Here is a 20,311-nt window from a genome sequence, read left to right on the forward strand (position 1 = left end):
CTGTCATTGAAAGTAACAGATAGACCGTTTCTTCAATGTGGTTGTGCTGATTGCCTAGCATATGTAGGGGTGTAGTGTTTCTTCAGCCTGTATAACGCAGTGCGTTAACTAGCCTTGCGTGTTGAAGCACCGACACAATGACAATCTCATACATAACTCAACATGTCATTAGAACGACAAGAACGGTAATATTAGGCTTGTGGGTGAGTTTTTTTGTTATTCGTCTTTTTAAAACACCTCTGTTGCATTATGATGGCTGTGGAAACAAATAGATGCTTCACTATTTCGACAAAATGTGGTGAGTCTTTAACGGCCTTTAAACTTATATCTCAGACTCAAGTGAACGATATACTGTATATCTCTTATACTCATTTCTTATCGTCCTCAAAATCTCTTTCAGCGATATAACTTTTTTTTAATCATATAATGGGTTTATTAGTTATCGGCAGGATAAAGTCAATTGATAAAAACGGTATCCGTTGCGGTTATTTACCGATTAATATGGAAATTATAAAGGTCACTTAGGTACAAATGAACATGGTGTTACCCGTGTCCTTTGGGGATTGAGTCAGAATTGATCTGGACAATTGGGATAATTGTTATTATTAAAATAACAGTATTATATTATTATTCCAAAAAAGTGTATGACGGGCGTAGTGTAGTGTAGGTAACATGGTGATTTAGGTGATTTAGCGAGAACGCTAGTTTCCATGTATGTGCCTGAAGACCTCTGCGGCTATGGACCTTTTTTCCGAATTTAAAGTAGTTGGACTTCCTATGTAACTTTTAAACGTATTAGCAGATATACGGGACTTTGCGAGCTGAACGTTCGTGCACATCCTTTGACCTTCGTTCTTGTTACTTACACGCTGATAGGCAACTGATTCACATTGATGCATACTTTAGTTATTCAAAAGAGAACCGTTGCAGGTAACGCAGGCACAGTTACACAATAGACACCAGCTTAGGGATATTAGACTGAGTGATTCAGTGGCGTAAGGTTGTGCATCACTGGTGCATACCACAGTCACTCAATGGAGAGAGACACATGACAGGGATGCAGGGGTATGCAGTGGACATCAGCTTAGTGATACGGATGCTGAGTTATTCAGTGGCGAAAATTGTGCATCACTGATGCATACTAAATTCAGTCACTGAAGACATATCACACTAGCGCAAAGTTCTACAATGGAGAACATCTGCGTGTGTCACTGATACATAATAATGCAAAGTTAAAAAAATCAATAAATTAATATTTCTGCAACATAACTATATGCCACCAGGTGGGTTGTTTTAAGCTTTTAATACATTATAATACACTCACAAAGAGACATACTTCTAAACGAGCAAACATTTTATTTCTCCGAGTCTTAAGTGTGTAACTTTGTCTTTTCCAGCCGTATTGTACATGTTCAAACACGTGCACATTCACTATCGCTTTTTTCAGTCGACGAATCAAGAAATCGTGTATCCTCGCTATTTGTCGGACATTTTGAATGCATGTATACCCTCAGTTTGTGTATAAAGAAGACAACTAAATACAAACAAGGTAGAGCCACAAATGTACTCAGAAACACGAGAGGTAGAGTCCGCTTCAAGTTGGACCAATCAAGAATCTTGTAGATGTACCTTTCTCCCTTATCGTTGGTCCCACCAAGTATGTGATAAACGACACTGAATACTGTGTAGATGACGCCATAGATAACTGGGAAGATCACGTGATACACACGTACTGGCATGGCGGTTATAAGGAGGTTGGACAAGACGTAGATGGAGTTCATACCGTGGAGGATGAATCTCAGTAGTGTCAGACTTTGATCTGAAAAGGCGAATGAAATAACGGTTATACGAATACAAGATTGATCCCACTTAAGCCATTCACAATAACCAAGTTTTTTTGTTTTCCTGACACATGATGCTCAAATTAAATTAACTAGTCGACGGAAGCCCATTTACGATTGTATACCTGGATTCACATGAGGTACATATTCGAATTTCTGCAAAAACATACCTTTGAAAATGAAGATCCAGTAGATGGCGCTAATGTGTAAACTCCCTTCAGTGACGACACTGTTGAGGAGCCATGATGCTTTCAGGTGCCAGGGTAGATGTGACGTGAAACCTGAAGTAGGACATGTCTTGTAAGTGTCTAATTTGAATTACCCATGTAGATAAATTATAAAGTACGCGTGATTCCGGGGTTTTTGATTGGCCAACCAAGCAATCGTTTTTGAGTTTACGTTTCGATGAACAGAATAAGCTTTAAGTCACGACCGCTATCGGAATTATTATCTTGAATTTGCGTGGGTTGTGTTGCATTATTGCGCTGCAAGATGTCACTGATTTCGTATTGTTGTCTACATTTGTTTGTGTATAAATGATTAAATAAGCTGTCTATGTACGCAGTATGCATCCCAGTGTTTACGTATATACGCTTACAAAGGCAAAAAATTATATATTATATAAAATAAACTTCGACCTGACGAACCTCCGCACTGTCTAATCTCTTTTGTTTGTTTTGGTAAAATAAGTAGATTGGACGGTCGTTTCGATTATTTGAGGACATTTTGTGGTCTAAGGCGACACAATTAACCGTGAAGAGTCGCGACAGTATTGGCTGGTCTTGGGTTTGAATCCCCAATTTGACATGATTATTGTCATTAGTTTGTCCTCACCATACTCGTGCAAATTGGTGTCATGGACGGTATACATGTACTTCAGCGTCAGGGTGGACGTCCCTCAGAAATACAGCTTAACAGACAAGCTACAACTGAAAAAACTGTTCGCGCACTCAGATATTGTTACATAGTTGTTTGTAATGACTAGGACCCGTCGTAATAAGCCAGTGGGATATATAATTATTTATAATGATTAATACTTAATTATCTTTTACCATGTATAATTTCCTGTCTGTTGATTCTGACGAACACCACGGTGACTGCGTCCAGGACAGTGCTCGTGGTCAGCAAGAGGTAGGTCCAGTTCGTGAGGTAGATGAACCACACAGCGCCACCTACCGGTGATGACGTCACTTTGGTCGAAGACACCATGCTAATGACCAGCCACGATGTATGAAACAGAGCCCAGAATATCCTCCAGGACAGGTAGAGACGAGGGTGGCCCCACTGAAACGGAAGTGTACAACTATCACCCTCAAGCTTGTGACATCTCGAAGCATTATTATTTCAACATCCAAACATCAGGCAGGCTAGGCTGAAATGTATATCAGTTGCGAATGAGGTTTACAAAAAGATATAAAAAATGCCACTATAAAACTTAACGTTGTATGCATTTTAAGAGAGTGAGTGAATTGGGTTCAACGCAGCCTTTAACAATATTCGAGTTATATCACAGCGGGTCAGCTTAATGTGGTACGAAAGCCCAGACTGATGCAGGTCTTAGACGGTTACCACTTTTGGTGAAACCCACGAGCACGGGTATGGGGCGGACAAACCTAGAAACATTATCATGGCGAACCGGGATTTGAACCCACAGTCCTAGGTTCTGGCGTGCCCAAAAGACGCAACTCTGCACAGCGAATTGCGGCGTCTCAGACGACTGGGCCGACCATGTCCCTTGAATTTTAAGACAGATGACCAACTTTACATATTGTATTGATGTGGGAACCATATCAGGCCTCCCGTGACGATCCGGGGTCGTACAGGTTTTAAGCAACCCATGCTTGCCGTAAAAGGCGATTATGCTTGTCGCAAAAGGCGAATAACGGAATCGGGTGGCCAGGCTCGCTGACTATGTTGAGGCATGTCATCGTATCCCAGTTGCGTGGATCGTTGCTCATGATGTCAAACACTGGTTCGTCTGGTTCAGAATCGATTATTTACAGACCGCCGTCATGTCGCTGGAATATTGCTGAGTGCGGCGTTAAACAACAAACAAATAAAACAAATCCTATCTGGCGGGCTTATAGGTCGCAACGAAGGAATTTTAGGCGGATGAAACTCTACAGTCGTTACATCATCTCACAAGTATTTCACACTGAAACTAATACACGGATACGAGAGTGGAAGAGACTGTAATATTATTGGAAAAAAAAGTCTTTTATAAATCTTAGTTTAGTATTACTAATACCGCATTTGTGTATTCGGTGAAAGAAAGCAGGTGTAAAAAGGGGCAGCACCACCGTTTCAAGACTCTGAACTTGTTATTTAGACATTAAGTTAATTGCCGGAGATCATGAGAAGTGCAGTCCAACCAAGAACTGATAGCAAATGACGTATCCAGAAGGTGACAGATTAACAGTGCACATATGTTACAGTAGCGTAAGGCAATTAGAGGCGCCTTCACCAATGGAGTGAACAGCTAGACAGTCAATATCCTAAACATGTACAAGTACCTTTTTGCATACGCTCTATTAACCATAACATATTATGCAGTTCTGACTTTATATCAAGGCACTATGTTAACATGGACAATATTTTTTATAAGGTTTTTGAAAGCTTGGTCGAGTATATAATTCCGCTCGCAATAGGAATAGACACATTCAGGTATGAATTGCTTCCAGGTATTCCTCAAACGTTGGTGCGTTAAATTAAGCCTAATTTCCCCGTGCAGTTGTAAATCCTCCAAAATGTAACTTGAACTCTCGAAAACAATACATCGTTAAGACAATGTCACATTCAACTTATGGCCTCGACATAGGCCTTATCGGTCACTGTAATATGTATTGGAATCTCGCTTGTCTCGAACATCGGGTAGCCCAACTTGGTCCGATGACTTCGTATCATCAAGAAGTCACTGATATGACATTCATATCATAATAAATCATAAATTATCGTTCAGTATAATGTATGACATATATATTCAGAGTGAATCGGCTTAAACGCCGCTGTAAATCCTAAACGCCTATTCCAGTGTCAGAGTAGTGTCAAAGAAAAGCCTGAAGTGATGCAGGTCTCAGACATTTATCACTTCGGTGAAACCCACAAGCGTGGTGCTGACAAACTTAGAAACATCATCGGGTCGAACCGGGATTCGAACCCACAATCATAGATTTCTGGCGTGCCCAAGGGTCGCAACTCTGCACGAAATGTGGCGCCTTAAGCGATTGGGCCACCCGTGCCACCTATCTATCCAGAGTAGTATTGTGTTCGCCCCAAAGCATGGAATAGTACAGCAGATTATGTGTCATGTAATTATTAAATATATCAAAGGAATCACCAGAACTAATTAAATAATAAATATTCTTACCTGTGATGTGACAAATCTTTGAGGTTCATTGTGGTTCAGTCCAAAGTTGGAAACCCGGAATTCACTCTTGATGTCCATGACAAACATCAATGTGTATCACAAACATTAACCAAATAGATTTGGTGAATGTAAGGAGAGTACAACCACTTGACCGAACTGACAAATTCTCTGTCTTCTACCATCTGCCTGATAGGGAACGTTTTATCCACAGTGAAGGTTATTTAATTTCGTCCTCCGAGATCTATTTCAAAACACTACAAACAAACACTCGCAGTTTCTAAACATTAATCCGGAGTCAGAGCTACATCAACACATCCAATATCCATACGCACGTTTCCACTACGAGTTGTACGCCTGAGTGCGATATTTCATTCATGAGCGGTCAATGTCACGTATACGTTGCTTCAACCCGACTGGTGCCGGGAGATGCTGATGGCATGTTATATACTCCCAGAGACTCAGAGAAGGCGCCTGACTGAAGCACTGGAAAAGAGCTGGGAGCTGCAGCGGTAACTGTAGTGGGGAAGTGGAGACACAGTGCGCTGGTGATGATGTAATGATCTGTAGTGGGTATGAGAGCGAGCGAGACGAGCCAAGGGGAAAACAGAACACTGGGCATCCAGTTCCGTAGACTAAAATATAGTCCTTTATCACACAATACATTTTTCGTCTGTCTTTTCTGATGCTAGTTTCAGTGGGACAGAGTTGGCAAGACTTGTTTTATAATCTAGATTGGTTTTGGATTCATAAAATACATATATTCCACAGTCACGGTGCAGGACTAATAGTTGCTTAATTGTACTACGAACAGCCGGTATTGCTCATTGTCATCTCATTTTCTTCGTGTTCGAAAACATGGGTTATTATTTATATGTTCATTTTGCATGAAAACATCAATGGGAGTGTTTATTTTTTGAAATTCATATTAATTTTACTTCTGGTCCCAATTCGTTCGAAGATCAAATATGTTTGTATCGAACATTTTTTGCGTTCAAAACTACTTTGAGAATGTTCCTCTGTAATATTTAACTGGTATTAAATACTAGTGAAAGGAAATGCACAGTCAGAGAACCGATGCCCCCGATAACCCCCATGCAGGTATCCCTTCCGCAACACATGTTGTGTACACAGGTTTATTTCCCACACCAGATCACAGGTAGCAATCTATTTCTCTGAGGCTATTATTCGTTATTTTAGCTTATCAACACTTGCGTTTATTGTGAAGGAGGGGATCTGTAGCTGTATCTGTAAACATCTAATCTCGATACCAAATCCTAGTCGGTCGAATTCCTTTAAACGTTTCGCCAGATACTATTTTTGCAATCTTGCAACGGAGATCATTTAATGTTTGAATGGGCTAACGCGTTCATATTCAGATGAAGTCATACATTGATTTTTTTGTTATATCTTTAAAATTCAAACATCTAATATGGCCTTCGCTTAGCTATCAGAATGTGTTTGCTTTTTGTTGTTTAACGCTCCACTTAGCAATTGTCAATATATATATATATATATATATATATATATATATATATATATATATATATATATATTATTTTGTACTAAAAATAGTCATCCATTTGGTAACTTGCGATCTTAATATGCACATATACTGTTAAAATATGGTGTCCAACAAAATTGACAGTTCCTTGGCTGCTGGAATAAGAAAAGATGATGGTTTTACTTGGATACTTTTATACATGTTTTTATGTACATACGATGTCTCATAAGCCTGTAAAGGCTGGGTGCAATACCGATGATGTTTTTATGCAGTATGTATCTGTTATTTGCACGTGACATCTTAATAAAATATTCTCTCTCTCTCTCTCTCTCTCTCTCTCTCTCTCTATATATATATATATATATATATATATATATGACGGCAGACTGTTTATGATCGAGCATGGACATAACAACCTATTGTTTCTGTTGAGATTCGGAAGAAGCTCATTGCATTGTATTTGGACAATGATTAGTTGTCAGGAATGTAGATCTGTTGAATGTAAGCAGTGGTGAGGAAGTTACAATATTTAGATGCTAGTGCGATGTGTAAACTTCCGGAATATTGTGGACTGAGATAGAGAGTTATAGAAACATGTGGAAAAATCTGTGATGGCACTGTGTTTAAATTTCAAGAAGCTAGTTAGACTGTATAGAAGGGACAAGAGCATGACTCTTGTATCTCTAACACATTTCATGACATCAAGACCAGCTTTCGTGTGAAGATCACTCATCACTCCGGATTCTCTGCCTGTCGCCACAGGGTGAATACATCATTATTACTAACTTTTGCTATCACCACAGTATTTTTGTATTTGATACTGACCACTTTCATCATAGTAAAATATTCTGCCATTGACTATTGTACTACCATTCTATTGTGTACTGCCATTGTACTTGCTGTGCAGTAATTTGTAAACCTAGTGAATTTTGTAACACATTGTTGATTGTAGACCATCTGTTTGTTGTTTGTTGGTTTCACACTAAATTCATACAATGGTATAGGTACAGATTTCTGGGTTAACATATTGTTTAAATTTGGGAATCGACAGGTAACACTTGGCATTCCATGAATTGGGAGTGCAGATAAACGCTCACATAGTTTATCACGCTTGCATTTGGTTGAAGTTCCTCAAGTAATGAGGGATGACCTTTGGTGGAGATACATGGCGACAAACAAGTCTATCCGCGAAAGTAACAATTTTAAAACAAATTCTTTTTGACGTGTGCCACATTGCTGATACTGCATGGTATTATACAACATTATATCACTGATTGACGCGTACACATGAATGGCAGGCTCTGTACTAGAACTTGATAATATGTATGAAACCGTTCATTGCCTGTTCCTTTATCCCACGTAACCGTGAATTCTCAAACTCGAACACAATGAGTGGTGTATGGTGCGCGCCTCCAGATACTGAACCAGTCAGTGCATATCTATCAGCACATCATATTGTGTACTACAACATATGACTGATCCAAGTTCAGATTAAACTATCACCCAGTCAATCTGTTTCATGTATGAGCATCGGGAACATCCTTTGAAATGGTGTTCTGATTCGTCTGCGATAAAGACAAATTGAGAAATGTTTGGAGAAGGTTCACAGTGTATGCTTGTCTACTGGAATCAGAAAAAAAGGGTTTGCTCCTGAACAAGAAGGTTAAAGGGTGACAAAGAATAAATTTATGAGCAGGTAACCACGACGGTATTCATGTCACAGAGTATATGCATAGGCTGTCTCTCATTAAAGTATCTTTGACTCGTGCAAAGGATTAAATCATTGTATCCAGCAATACATGTCAATGATAATTTTGCAAAGCACCTGTGCATTTCGGTTCCTAAGGAATACTGCTGTATGACGTATAGCATCGTTGTGTTGAAAGATGACATGATTAGCATGGTTTATAATGAGAACAACTTTCAGCTCCAGTAATCAAACCCGTTAAATGTGGCGAAACAAATTTGGTTCAGTTGATATTTCACAATATTCGGGAACTTCGTGATCACATTCATTGTCAAAGCTCTGCTTAACAATATTAATTTCACATAAATCTCGTATCAAATGACCTGCTGTTTAGGGATCCGTTGAGCAAGTAAATAATTAACACTGCTCTTCACACTCGACACCATTATGTCAGAATGTGCACATCCGTTTCCTCGTGTCTTTAATGTAACGTTTTCAGTTCATCATAAGTGGAGTCCAATGTGTCGCATATTGTTTGGACGTTGACGTTTTCATTGATTGTAAAGGGGTTACATCTTCTTCAGATACGTCAATCATTGGCAAATTACGTAACGGTTAGAAGAGAAATGAATTACCTGAATAAAAACATGGCAAAAGAAATGTTGACATGCTGAAGCGGTTGTTCACAGGTGTGTTGGACCAATCCTATGTTCTTTCCCTCTGAAACGTAGCTGCCGTGATATAACTGGAATACTGTTAAAAGCGGCGTTAAACCCAACTCACTCACTGAAACATAGCTAATACCATGATAATTATTGACGGTTATAACTCTTGGGATTTGCACGAACATGTTGCATGGGAAGGTGAAAATGTGCAAGTTGTTAAGAAAGCAGTGCAAACATAATTCATTTTAATTAACTCCTAATTTCGCTCAGATGTTTTCAGATCTTCATTAATGATTTTGATACAGACATGATCTTATCTCTGTACGCTACACGGTACTGTGCATTTTGTTGATAATAAAGGTAAAACTAGAACTTGACAGCCAACAATTCAGCTAAGAATACTGTGCATGTTTGTCGTAATTGAGAACTAATTGTTCACATACGCAGAAAAGGTTACTGCGTAAACAACCGTAAAGGTTTCATTAAACGATCAATAATTTCAGTTAAAAAGTTGATATAATAGCTAAGATCTGTCACATTTGTTGGTCCTCTAATGTCATCATGACTCGATTGCTCCCAGGTATTAACGACCCGAATCTGTGTTTCTCTTTGTTCCAACAATAAGGTCATAATGCAAATGATGCATCGCTTCTATACGTGTTGTGCTATCTCTCGTGTTAGGTTGATAATTCCGAATACCCATTGCAATCATTTATCTAGCAAATGCTATATTGTCCAGGTAAGGATGTGTGGTAAGACATAATTTTGCTAAATGTATTCTTGTGAGACCTCCGTCTGTGATTTAACTTCCAAACTGATCTCATCTCCGTTTCCAACAAGACACAGTGCGTGTTTAATGTAGCGTTGTTTCACATATCATTCTCTTGTTTCATGGTACGACATATACATCCACCTTGTCACTGAAGATATCATTCCTTGAGAAAGCTGATTGTTCAGATAAATTATATCTGTACCAAATTCATCACAGATAGATATCAACATTACATTATACCTACACTGCCATGATCAAGAATACGTGAGTGTATTCCTACATCTCGTGTGGGTTTAAATGTGATAACATGAAGCAAACTTATAAATAGATGGTGAGAAATGTCAAAGGAAAATAAATGGAAGCACGGAGGAGCATTGTCAGAGGTATCCTGAGTGCTCAAGCTAACGCAAGGACATGAAATGTACAGTGTAAAAATGCCCGGGCACTATGTCTGATTATGAGAACATATGTAAGACGTAATTCCGTTCTGTTTTTGCGTTTAAAGTAACATTATCAGACATCATTTCCACTACCATATTATCCAAGTCGTTCAGAATGTTGTGTAATACGTTGACACAATACACTCCAACACCTGTGGCTGCATAGACTCATCATACTGCTCCCAATCTGTTGGTCATTTAATCACAGGCGATATAAACTCTATTGTTGACAATAACAACCTTGGCACAATAATAACAATATGGAAGAATATGTCCACAAAGTTGGCCAATAGAGAAGATCAACGTGTTGAATATCTTTCGGGGTGAGTGAAGTCAGTACGTGACGTCATTCATGTGCTGGAATTCACAAAGAGAATAGGAGGAATCAGAATTGGAAGAAACCGTCTGTCCCAGACAGATGTCATCCAACGTGTGACTAATCTATATGAACATTTTGTAGTTGTTCCCACTGTCAAGGCCCAAACATAACCATAATATGTGAGCATCATTACATTAATGGTTTAATCAAAGATTGACATCCCAAATAACATACTCGCATAAGCCCAGTATGTTTACCGAGGCATTAAGCTGCCCAAACCATGCTTCATACGATCAACTTCTGGTTTGACTTTAAACCTCAAGACATGTCCATTACTCTGTTGTACTGGACTCCAAATATATATATATAGGCAAAAACATAGCATGTACAGTGCAAAAAAATGTTGAAGTACAATCGGGCAAGCTCTTTCCACAAAGATTTCAAAAAGAGTCATACGATGGTAGACATGTGGATAACATGTCCAAATTTGGCGACCTCGCTGACCACAATGATGTCCAATGCAATTGCCTATGTTGACAATTGGCTTGCTTTCAAATGTAAGTGATTGTGACTGTCAACGGAGGGACAGGATTCTCTTAACTATTCGCGAACACCTCGGGTCATCACCATGTGCATGATAGTGATCCATAAGCACATGCTCACGATATAGTCAAATCGTACAAGCGACGCTTCTCTTTGCAGGGATTTTTAGTGAATATGTATTAGGGTTTGTCGCTTTAATTTAATAACTCTGTGAGTATCAGGTTAATAGTTCTTGATACTTAACTTTCATAATATGCGATAACGTAATCCCGCCCACACCTGCACGCCATTCATGTCACACAGTCACGTGACTATCCACGTAAATAGACATTAGTGGACGGAAAAACTATAAAAGGAATCTAAAGGTTTACTGGAGCGACACCTCTGATGGCAATCATGTTCTCGTTTACGCTGATCGTATTACAGAAATACACATGAACTTGTTCTTTATGTGCTTATGCTAAGAACTGTTATGTGCATGTTTCACCCCTAGTGTTTTTGTGTAAGTGAAATAAATGAGATGTCTCCACATGGGGATCTTAAGGAGAAACCAAAAGTATCATATTTTCCAAGCATAACCATTTACCATCATTAGCTGAATTTGTGTTGAAACTGTGTTATCCTCATGTTTCGTCGAAAATAAGGAACACACTGAATTTTTAAACTTGTTATTCATCTTATCCCTGACGATTTGCATTGTGATGATGCGTTCGCGTTCGAATCACATTTACAGGTTTCAAATCGACCATTAAAACCTCTATATTGAAACATACTAGGTTTATCTCCTGATGATGTACATATTTATAATTATATATTTACTCAGGTGTGTTTCATACATGTAACAGCAAATACCAAACATATGCCGTGGATGTCTTACATATGACATTTGTTTGAATAATGCAGGCAGAATATGTTTTACTTCTCAAAATTGAGACATGAAAGCGAATGTCCATGAATGGATGCACGTGGTTCCCCAATATTTCCGTGTCCCTTGACTATAATTAAGGTAATGGTAAAATAAGTTTCCTATCCTCTCAAGATTGTGTTTACCTTGCACTACACCCATTAAACCTGATATCCTTTTGACAAAAGCGCTGGTTATGTCAATGATAACAAGTACATACATGAAAATAATAGTTATCACTGCACATGTACGTTCCTTGTTGAATTGTAGAGTGCAATCAGTGGTGACGAATAGTCAGCTAATGTGTAACATCTTTAGGAACCTTCCTACAGCTACGACCCATGACGTCCCGGGTTAGAATTGATTTTCGTGTTTAAGAGGCGACTAACGGGGTCGGGTGTTCAGGCTCGCTGACTTGGTTGATACATTTCATCGTATCCACATTACGTGAATTGATGCTCATGACATCAATCACTGGATTGTCTGATCCAGACTCGATAATTTACAGACTGCTGTTGTATAGCTGGAATATTGCTGAGTGCGGCGTTAAACAACAAACAATACAATCCTATAGCTACATGCATTTATGCATCAGTTCACTAGAATTTCGGAAACGGACTTCCGCAGCGACAATCCTGTCTCTTGCTTCGTCATTATTGAATAATGTCCATTACTGGAAAAATACATTTCACCATTTATAGCGAAATGGCTTCAAATCTCAATAACCGCATCTCATTTTTACATTAATCAGTTTATACTGGTTTGCTCTGTGTATTGTTACTATCAACGATATATTTGTATTACACGAGTTGATTTATCATGTTTATGTAGTTGTATGTAGCTGTAATAGCCACTGAAACTATAACAGAAAATGTATCCTATTTATGACCTAACACACAAAGTATGTAGTGTACACTGTCATACATAGCTACGACCCACTATAGCTACAATGTACGTGTGCAGCAAAGAAACGACGAAGTTTATTTTAAACATTTACACATTAAACATTGTGTACAGTCTCAGATAACAGAGGGCGGTTGAGATAGGTATGAAAAATCTGACACATGAGGAAAGAGGCTGGTTTGTGTATCAACAAATTGTAAAGTATATAAAATATTTCATTTGAAAGATATATGGGTGGGCAGGATTCGAAACGCAATGCATATAAACACATCGTTGTACTATTTCATAAGATTGCTGGATATTCAGACTGTTTGAAGTAAACATTTATCGTAGAATTACGTTTAGAAATATCTCAAGTGAAAGTGTTGAACTCGTAAAGGCATGTTATCATGGGTAGATCTCATAGTTTAACAAATGGAGAAGCTGTTTATATTGAAACCTATTTGTTGAAACTAAGTTTTCTTGTTTGTTACATGGTTGTCAAACGGCTACCGTAAGCACTTCGAACGAAAGACAGATTGTGTGCTAAAGACTTACGTTAAAGATTATGTTACGTGATGATTCGCGAACGTTACCACAGAAGTCGGTACCTACAGAACTAAATGTTTAAATCAGTGAATAACCACAAAAAGTAAATGAATAATCAACAATTACGTTGACACCAGGATCTGGTTTGCAATTAAATAAAAGGCAATACGAGGGCTGACATATGTTGCAGAAGGAATAAATAACAGTCCCTATTACAATGGCCAGTGTGCTCAAGAATGTCAAGAATGGTTCAAAGTTCTTGAACGAGGCACGTACTTTTTTTTTGAATCCAGGTGTTTGAAGCAGGCAGAGACGTCGTAAAATGATACTATCCCATTCGACATTAGATAAGTCGCAAGTTAGATCGTGTAAGGAGGCCTTGAATCGCTATCGCGTTGCTCTTATACAGGTGCAGCCATCCTTTTAGAAACTGTCACCCTGAAGCGGATCGAACCAGGTAGTTTGTCCCGGAAGAAACTAATCAAGCTGCCCAGTTCAACTTCTATACTGAAGGAAACGAAAACGGAACAATGGAAAATATAGGGAAATAAGCTTTACTGTTAGTACATTTGAAAAAGCGCATACAAATTCAACACGTTTCAGAATCAGATGTTGAGATGTATTTGTGTGCATTGTTTCCAACGCGTATTTAATTTGGTAGACAAGCCTGGGAACCTATGATGGTATGCCATTTTACTGTGATTTAAACTAAGTGTTCCTTTATTCATTTCCATCATTATATTTTTGTAATAACTACTAAGAAGAACAAGTTTACCGAACGTATGATCTACTCGTCGGTGTCCTGTCTTCAGAGTTACTAATAGCTGTGTGTTGGTTATTGAGGTCTAAATTATATTATAAGGTAACGAATTTGTTGCTCTTGTTTGTGCGTTCTGATATCTAGCAATGGTCTGTTATTGGTATTTATCATATAATGGGTAGGTTTCTCGGCAGAATAAGGCCTACGGATAAAAACGATATCCGTTGGGGTCATATGCGGATAGAGATGCAAATATCAAAAGTCAAGAAGGGACTACTTTCACTGTTTATAAACAATTCATGGCGTCGCCCTCGTCATTCGGCGATCGAGTCAGAATTAACCATCGGAAATCTGGATAAACTGCAAGGATAATTGCTATCATTATCGAAAGAACAGTCTAATATACTGAAACTGTGAGGTAGCTTAGGCATTTTATAAGTTTTGGCAACAATTGGAAACAATTTTGCGAAGGCACGAAGCCTAGCCAAGCGGGATCAGTAGCCATATGTGTTCTTGTAGACCTCTGCGGCCTGAAACCTTCTCCACAATTTAAAATAGTCGGATTTGGCCGAAATATGTTTGAATTGTTACCTTTGTTTCGTTTTGTCGCTGTGTGTACATCTGACTACACTTCTTAAAGTTATGACAGGACAGACCGACTGTTAACAACGTCTGACCGTGGCCGTGACGTCTCATAGACTCGGGTTAGAGTAGCTTCCCTTTGACAAAGGGCAGTTACTCTAGCGGACAGACCGATGGATTGCCGCGAAAGGCAATTAAAAACAATTGTTGTTTTGCGTATATATGACGCTTCGCCACTGTCACTGTCCAACTGACACATCACTTACCCTGTGACGTAATAAAAATTAATGCGCGCATTCCAGGAAACCTCGCAATGTTTATTAGGAAAAAACACTATGTATTTAGCGAGCTAAATACATAGTGTTTATTCCTAATGCAGGATATTAACTATCCCCAAACACACTCGCGTGATAACCTCTATATATACTGTAGGTACAAGGGAGTAGTGTTACTACAATACATGTATATGTGATCTGGTGCGCATCCCTTTTGTTCAGCTCATCGTTCTTTATATTAACACTCACTCAGTCTTTGTTTCCTTTTATGTCCTGTAACATAACGTATCACAGCTTGCAACTATAACACCATTGCTGTTACGCTCTTATGTCATGTTTGTATCATATACAAAACTACTGCGTTTTTTCTTTACTAATAAGCAACAGAATCTCTGCGATAGTACATTACAGACGTAAATCAAAATTAACACATCGTTTTTAGTGTGACTTGGTTTTTAGTCGATCAGTAAATTGTTTGGTTTGTTTGCAAGCCGTCATAGTATGGCAGGGGCACTGCTTTGTGGTGTCAAGTAACAAACACATACCTTTTGTATGCTAGTTGTGCGGGTGGCAGGTGCTACCAGTAGACATGCAGGACATGCTTACCCTTTTCGCGTACACCTGGTATCATCATTGATTTTCAGGGATCCATTCATATAGTTTGCACCACTATTTTGCCTTTTAAACCTTATTGAATCTGTTTCGTCGGATATCAAGACTGGCTTTTTTCTGGCGCTGACGTTTTATATTTATATTTTAAATCTCACCACAAGTGCGGAGCCAAAGCAACGGCGCTGTAATCTGCACATCTGCATGTGCCTGATAAACATCAGAAAGCTTCTATCTCCACACCATCATCAATATTTTCTCATCCATGGACCTGCATGTTTTCATAAATATTAAAAAACCCACACTAAATAAGTGTTAGAACTTTAAAGGAGAGTTATCATTGCGAATCTGCAGCATGCACTGATCCCATGATTTTAGATTCCAAACCGATCTTTCAAACATCTTTCCGTGAAAAGGCAAAAAAGTCCAGTCAGATGAAAATGCAGGATAACTTGATAGTCATGCACTATATCATATTTATGGCATAACGTTTCGTCTGCATAACTCATCATGACCATATTGCAAATTTATAATGACGTTAGCTACACGAGGATAATCATGGAAATATTGAAACATTCAGCACTTTTGGTGTAAATAAATGGTAATAAGGTATATATACGAATGGTCCGCAATATGTATTAATTAGATTTATATTTGTTCCCTGCAGGCCGTTCCTAACAGTTGTTAGGAGACTAATACATAAACGGATTTACATACGCATGCAGCTTTTTGTATCATTCTGGTTTATTGACGTTTTCAACCTTTTAACAAAATCATACCTTGAACGTTTTGAAATGGCACGGACATTTAAAAAACGAAACATTGTATATATACAATTAATAATAACATAACATACATAAACAAATATTGCTTCGGGAATGTCAACAAGTCGAACACAAACAGAAGAACCTCAACGGACCTACACATGTATGTTTGCATTAACACTGTTCAGATATCTAACCGCCAGCGATCTCGCATAGTATATATGTTACAGGGAAAATGTAAAGTCAGGCAATATGCATTCCCTCAACTGATAATATTCCCTGAAAAAGGGTAATATTCTTCTTATGAACATATTTTCCTTCCGTCACCATCATCAAGCTAACAGGCTGTGCTAGAAGTGAAATGACGTTCAAAGCCAAATTAAGACTAACACACTCACTCCGTATGTCACCACAGCGATTCGTAACTAAGCACTGGAATTTGTGTCTTTCCGGTGTTTTTGACGTGTCTTTTTCTTTTTTATCGTACGGCACATTTACGAGTGAGGGTAACGTTTCTACACAGATGTTATGTTACTGCCTTATGTCTATTGTGTTGAAACTGACAGAGCAATTGGTCGTTCTTGTATACTTGTATGACAAATAACAATGTATGCCGATGTTTTGTGCTGTACAATAGATGGTTAGAAAAATGGGCAACATACATTGAATAGCTGCGGTTGCGCTCTAGTTTTACGGGTATTTTGAGGAGAAGGTATTTTATATCAGTGGCTTCACATTGTGTTTCCTACATAAAAATATCCATTCAAGAAACACCTTAACGTGAGCTTACCTGTATGTGTGCTTAGAAATGTTAACGCACCTGTTCTGTACGTACACTGTTGAAAAATTTCATTATAGTTTCAATGCTGACAGGACCTACTTACAACTTTCCAATTGTCAACTTTTACCTTTTTGCCGACCAATATATTATGTTACAAACTCATGGTTATGGTATCGTCGGAATCGCTCAATGGACGAAGAGAGTTCTTATGATAATGGAAAGGGTTTTGTAGCTGTTATATAAGCTGATATAAATACCAATGAGCCTTTGTGTGTTTTGTGGACATTACGTTCGCGTTTCTTTGAACTGTATTAGGTACAGTAATAATTGTAATGTTTGGTATATAAATCCCAACCTATTCAACATTGTTTGGACACTTGCATTGTGCCTACCATATTGTTTGTTTACCCTTTCGTACTATTTAACATCTTACCATGGGCCAGGCCATCTCACCATGGAACCTAAATATAACTGCACAAGAAGCTCGTCTTGTCTATGCACAGTATTGGTTGTGCTTTCTTTATCTCATTATAAATATCTAATTCAAGACGAATGCAACTTTAATAACAGATTATACTATTTAATTACTATAGTTTGTACACTATTGTGATATATAACTACGTTAAGGGGTCACAAGATAATCTGATAAGTACATTTACCTTTATCAGTTACAGCTACTATGCTGCTTCTGTTTTGCTGGTGCTGTGGTCTTAAGTCGAATGAACAAAACAAGCGTTTATTTACGCCAGGTTTAAAAATTTCGCTTCCCGCTATAGCATAAAAACCCTACAAAATTCGCAAAGAAGGATATCGAAGCTCCATTTACACGCGCGTTTAGCCATATCAGCTGACACTATTAGTAATACACATATACCCTCCTTTGCTTGTGCAGCCTGCTGTCGTATTATTGTACAACAGGCTTTTTTTTTATAAAACTAGTTATCGTGAATGTAAGAAAATTCCAAATAAATCCTATGTAATCTCCTTGTCAAATGTAAACGTTATTCAAAGGAAAATATGCCAACACGTGCGCATAACGCGGATACTATCACTATCCAGGAAGTATTGCAATGGTATCAATTAAAGAGGGTGTTCATGAAATGGCCTTCTCTATGACATTATTCAAAATTGTCACTTGTAACAAGTACACGGAAAAGCATTAGTTTGAGGGTAGAACAAGGAGCAAGGTCCGGGATTCATATTTACTTTCATATAATATTGACAAAATAAAACCCAAAATAGTTGTCACTTGATGTAATCACCAAGCAATCCTCACACAAAACTGTTTAAACTTAAAGGACTTTGAGCTAACTTATAAACCATCAAGCCACTTGAAACTAATGTAAGAAGACCGGATGTACGACTCTACGACGATAAGGACTAGCATCAAACTGTTGACCGAAACTGCTACGTTTGTGTTATCCACTTTTGAGGGGTACATGGCGTGTGACGAGGGTTGCGGAAAGACATTATACACATTAACGTCTTTGATCTTTCACAACTTCTAAAAACTACCGATATTAATGATGAATGGTATTTGCTTATTTCGATGTATCTGCATGGAGTGAATTTTTGGCGGAAGACCAAGAGAGGTCAATGGAAACTGCTGTCAAGTGTGTGTAAGAGTATGTAATCATTACATCTGCAGGCCTGCGGTGGAATACATCATGGTTCTGTTCGTATTGGAATTTTTTATATGTTCAAATGACGAAGGTCGAAAACATCAGTGTTGTCTCTGGTTTACTCAAAACTTGCTTAATGGTAGACATGTCGAGGACATGTCCAAATGTGACGCATTAGTGATAAAAACAATGTCCCATACAATTCTTGGTTTTGACTTGCCCCACATGATCCTCATCTTTTACAGGTGGATAGTTGACTTGCCCTTGCATGTGTTTGTGCCACCGTTGGGTACCATTACTATTTGATACTAATTCATACACATATGCTTATGATATAGTCGGAATCGTACAATGGACTCCTCTTTCAGCAGAGATTTCTTGTGAAAATGGAAAGGGGTTTGTCGTCTTTATTAACATTGTATATGAGTTTGGCGCCTGTCAAAATCATTTGACTATTCCCGTAGCATTGTTATTCTTAGGTTTTGACGTTAAAAAGTAACATAGAAATACATAGTTGGTGTACTGTACACCTTAGCTGACAGGACCATTGTATATTTGCCCAACCATGCTACATGTACAATGTATGTGTAGTTTCAGGTATGTGAATACACACATCAAGAGGCATACCAGGAAAACAATCATGCATGACTTTGTGGTCTTGTGGCACTGTATTGTGTAGACACTAAATTAAATCGCCACTGTAGTTAATGTAATCTATATCAGAATGTCAAGTTCAATTATAACAGAATAAATACGAATTTGGTTTAACATCGTTTTGGAAACGTCAGTAATTTACAGCGTGTCGACTTAATGTCTGAGAAAAGCTTAAATGATGCAGGTCGAAGTACAATTGAAACTTTGGTGAAACCCATGTGTCGTGATAAATGTGTTTTTCTTTATTTCCGTGCTTGCTAGTGCCGAAAGAAGGAAACTAACATCCAAAGTTGGAATTGACATTGGGCAAAGTCATGATACATAATCCGCACCTGCTATATACTCGCTTCATCTAGCTATGTTTCTCCTAATCAACATTAACTATTCTTCCGCAGATCCGCTCCTTCAAAGCAAACGAGTCATCACAAAGAAGAAGAAGAAGAAGAAATGTTTATTTAAGTGTCACATATTGTACATAAAACACATTTTAAACAAAAGCAAGTTGCCATTAAAAGTACAATATCCAGCCTCTAGGGCTTATGAGACACTCTAAAAGCATTTAAAACATATAACATTATTAAATATAAAACACAAAATAAAAATATTATATACAATGTTAAGACTAGAAGAGATGCACTCTCCTTCTATACATGCTGTATAATGTGATTGCTAAAAGCGGCTGTAAAATCACTTCTTGCATCAAATAAGATAATTGCTGAATGCTATTAAAATAATAAAAGTCCTGGTTTAATTCAGCTGCCTTGTGTAGTAGTTGATATCTCAGGTCACTGTAT

The 20,311-nt window shown here is 38.1% G+C and overlaps 1 protein-coding gene across 1 annotated transcript; it reads right to left on the reverse strand.

Moving 5' to 3' along the window:
- Window positions 1–1,353: 1,353 nt before the first annotated feature.
- LOC139445908 (protein rolling stone-like) lies at window positions 1,354–5,611 on the reverse strand. The gene is made up of 4 exons (XM_071227166.1): window positions 5,209–5,611; window positions 2,894–3,125; window positions 2,012–2,122; window positions 1,354–1,819 (listed from the first exon to the last, which is right to left on the reverse strand). Exons 1-4 carry the CDS (start codon window positions 5,293–5,295, stop codon window positions 1,413–1,415), a joined length of 837 nt encoding a protein of 278 aa, XP_071083267.1. The 5' UTR covers window positions 5,296–5,611; the 3' UTR covers window positions 1,354–1,412.
- Window positions 5,612–20,311: the final 14,700 nt, after the last annotated feature.

Source organism: Haliotis cracherodii, unplaced genomic scaffold, assembly GCF_022045235.1.
Source record: "Haliotis cracherodii isolate W230 unplaced genomic scaffold, xgHalCrac1.p SCAF_6, whole genome shotgun sequence".
Classification (NCBI taxonomy): domain Eukaryota; kingdom Metazoa; phylum Mollusca; class Gastropoda; order Lepetellida; family Haliotidae; genus Haliotis; species Haliotis cracherodii.

Coding starts and splice junctions, on each gene's coding strand:
- LOC139445908 (XM_071227166.1), bottom strand. CDS start 5,295: ATGTTTGTCATGGACATCAAGAGTGAATTCCGGGTTTCCAACTTTGGA. Junction 2,123..2,893: donor CAGACAGGAAATTATACATG/GTAAAAGATAAT, acceptor GTCCTACTTCAG/GTTTCACGTCACATCTACCC. Junction 1,820..2,011: donor CTGGATCTTCATTTTCAAAG/GTATGTTTTTGC, acceptor TCGCCTTTTCAG/ATCAAAGTCTGACACTACTG.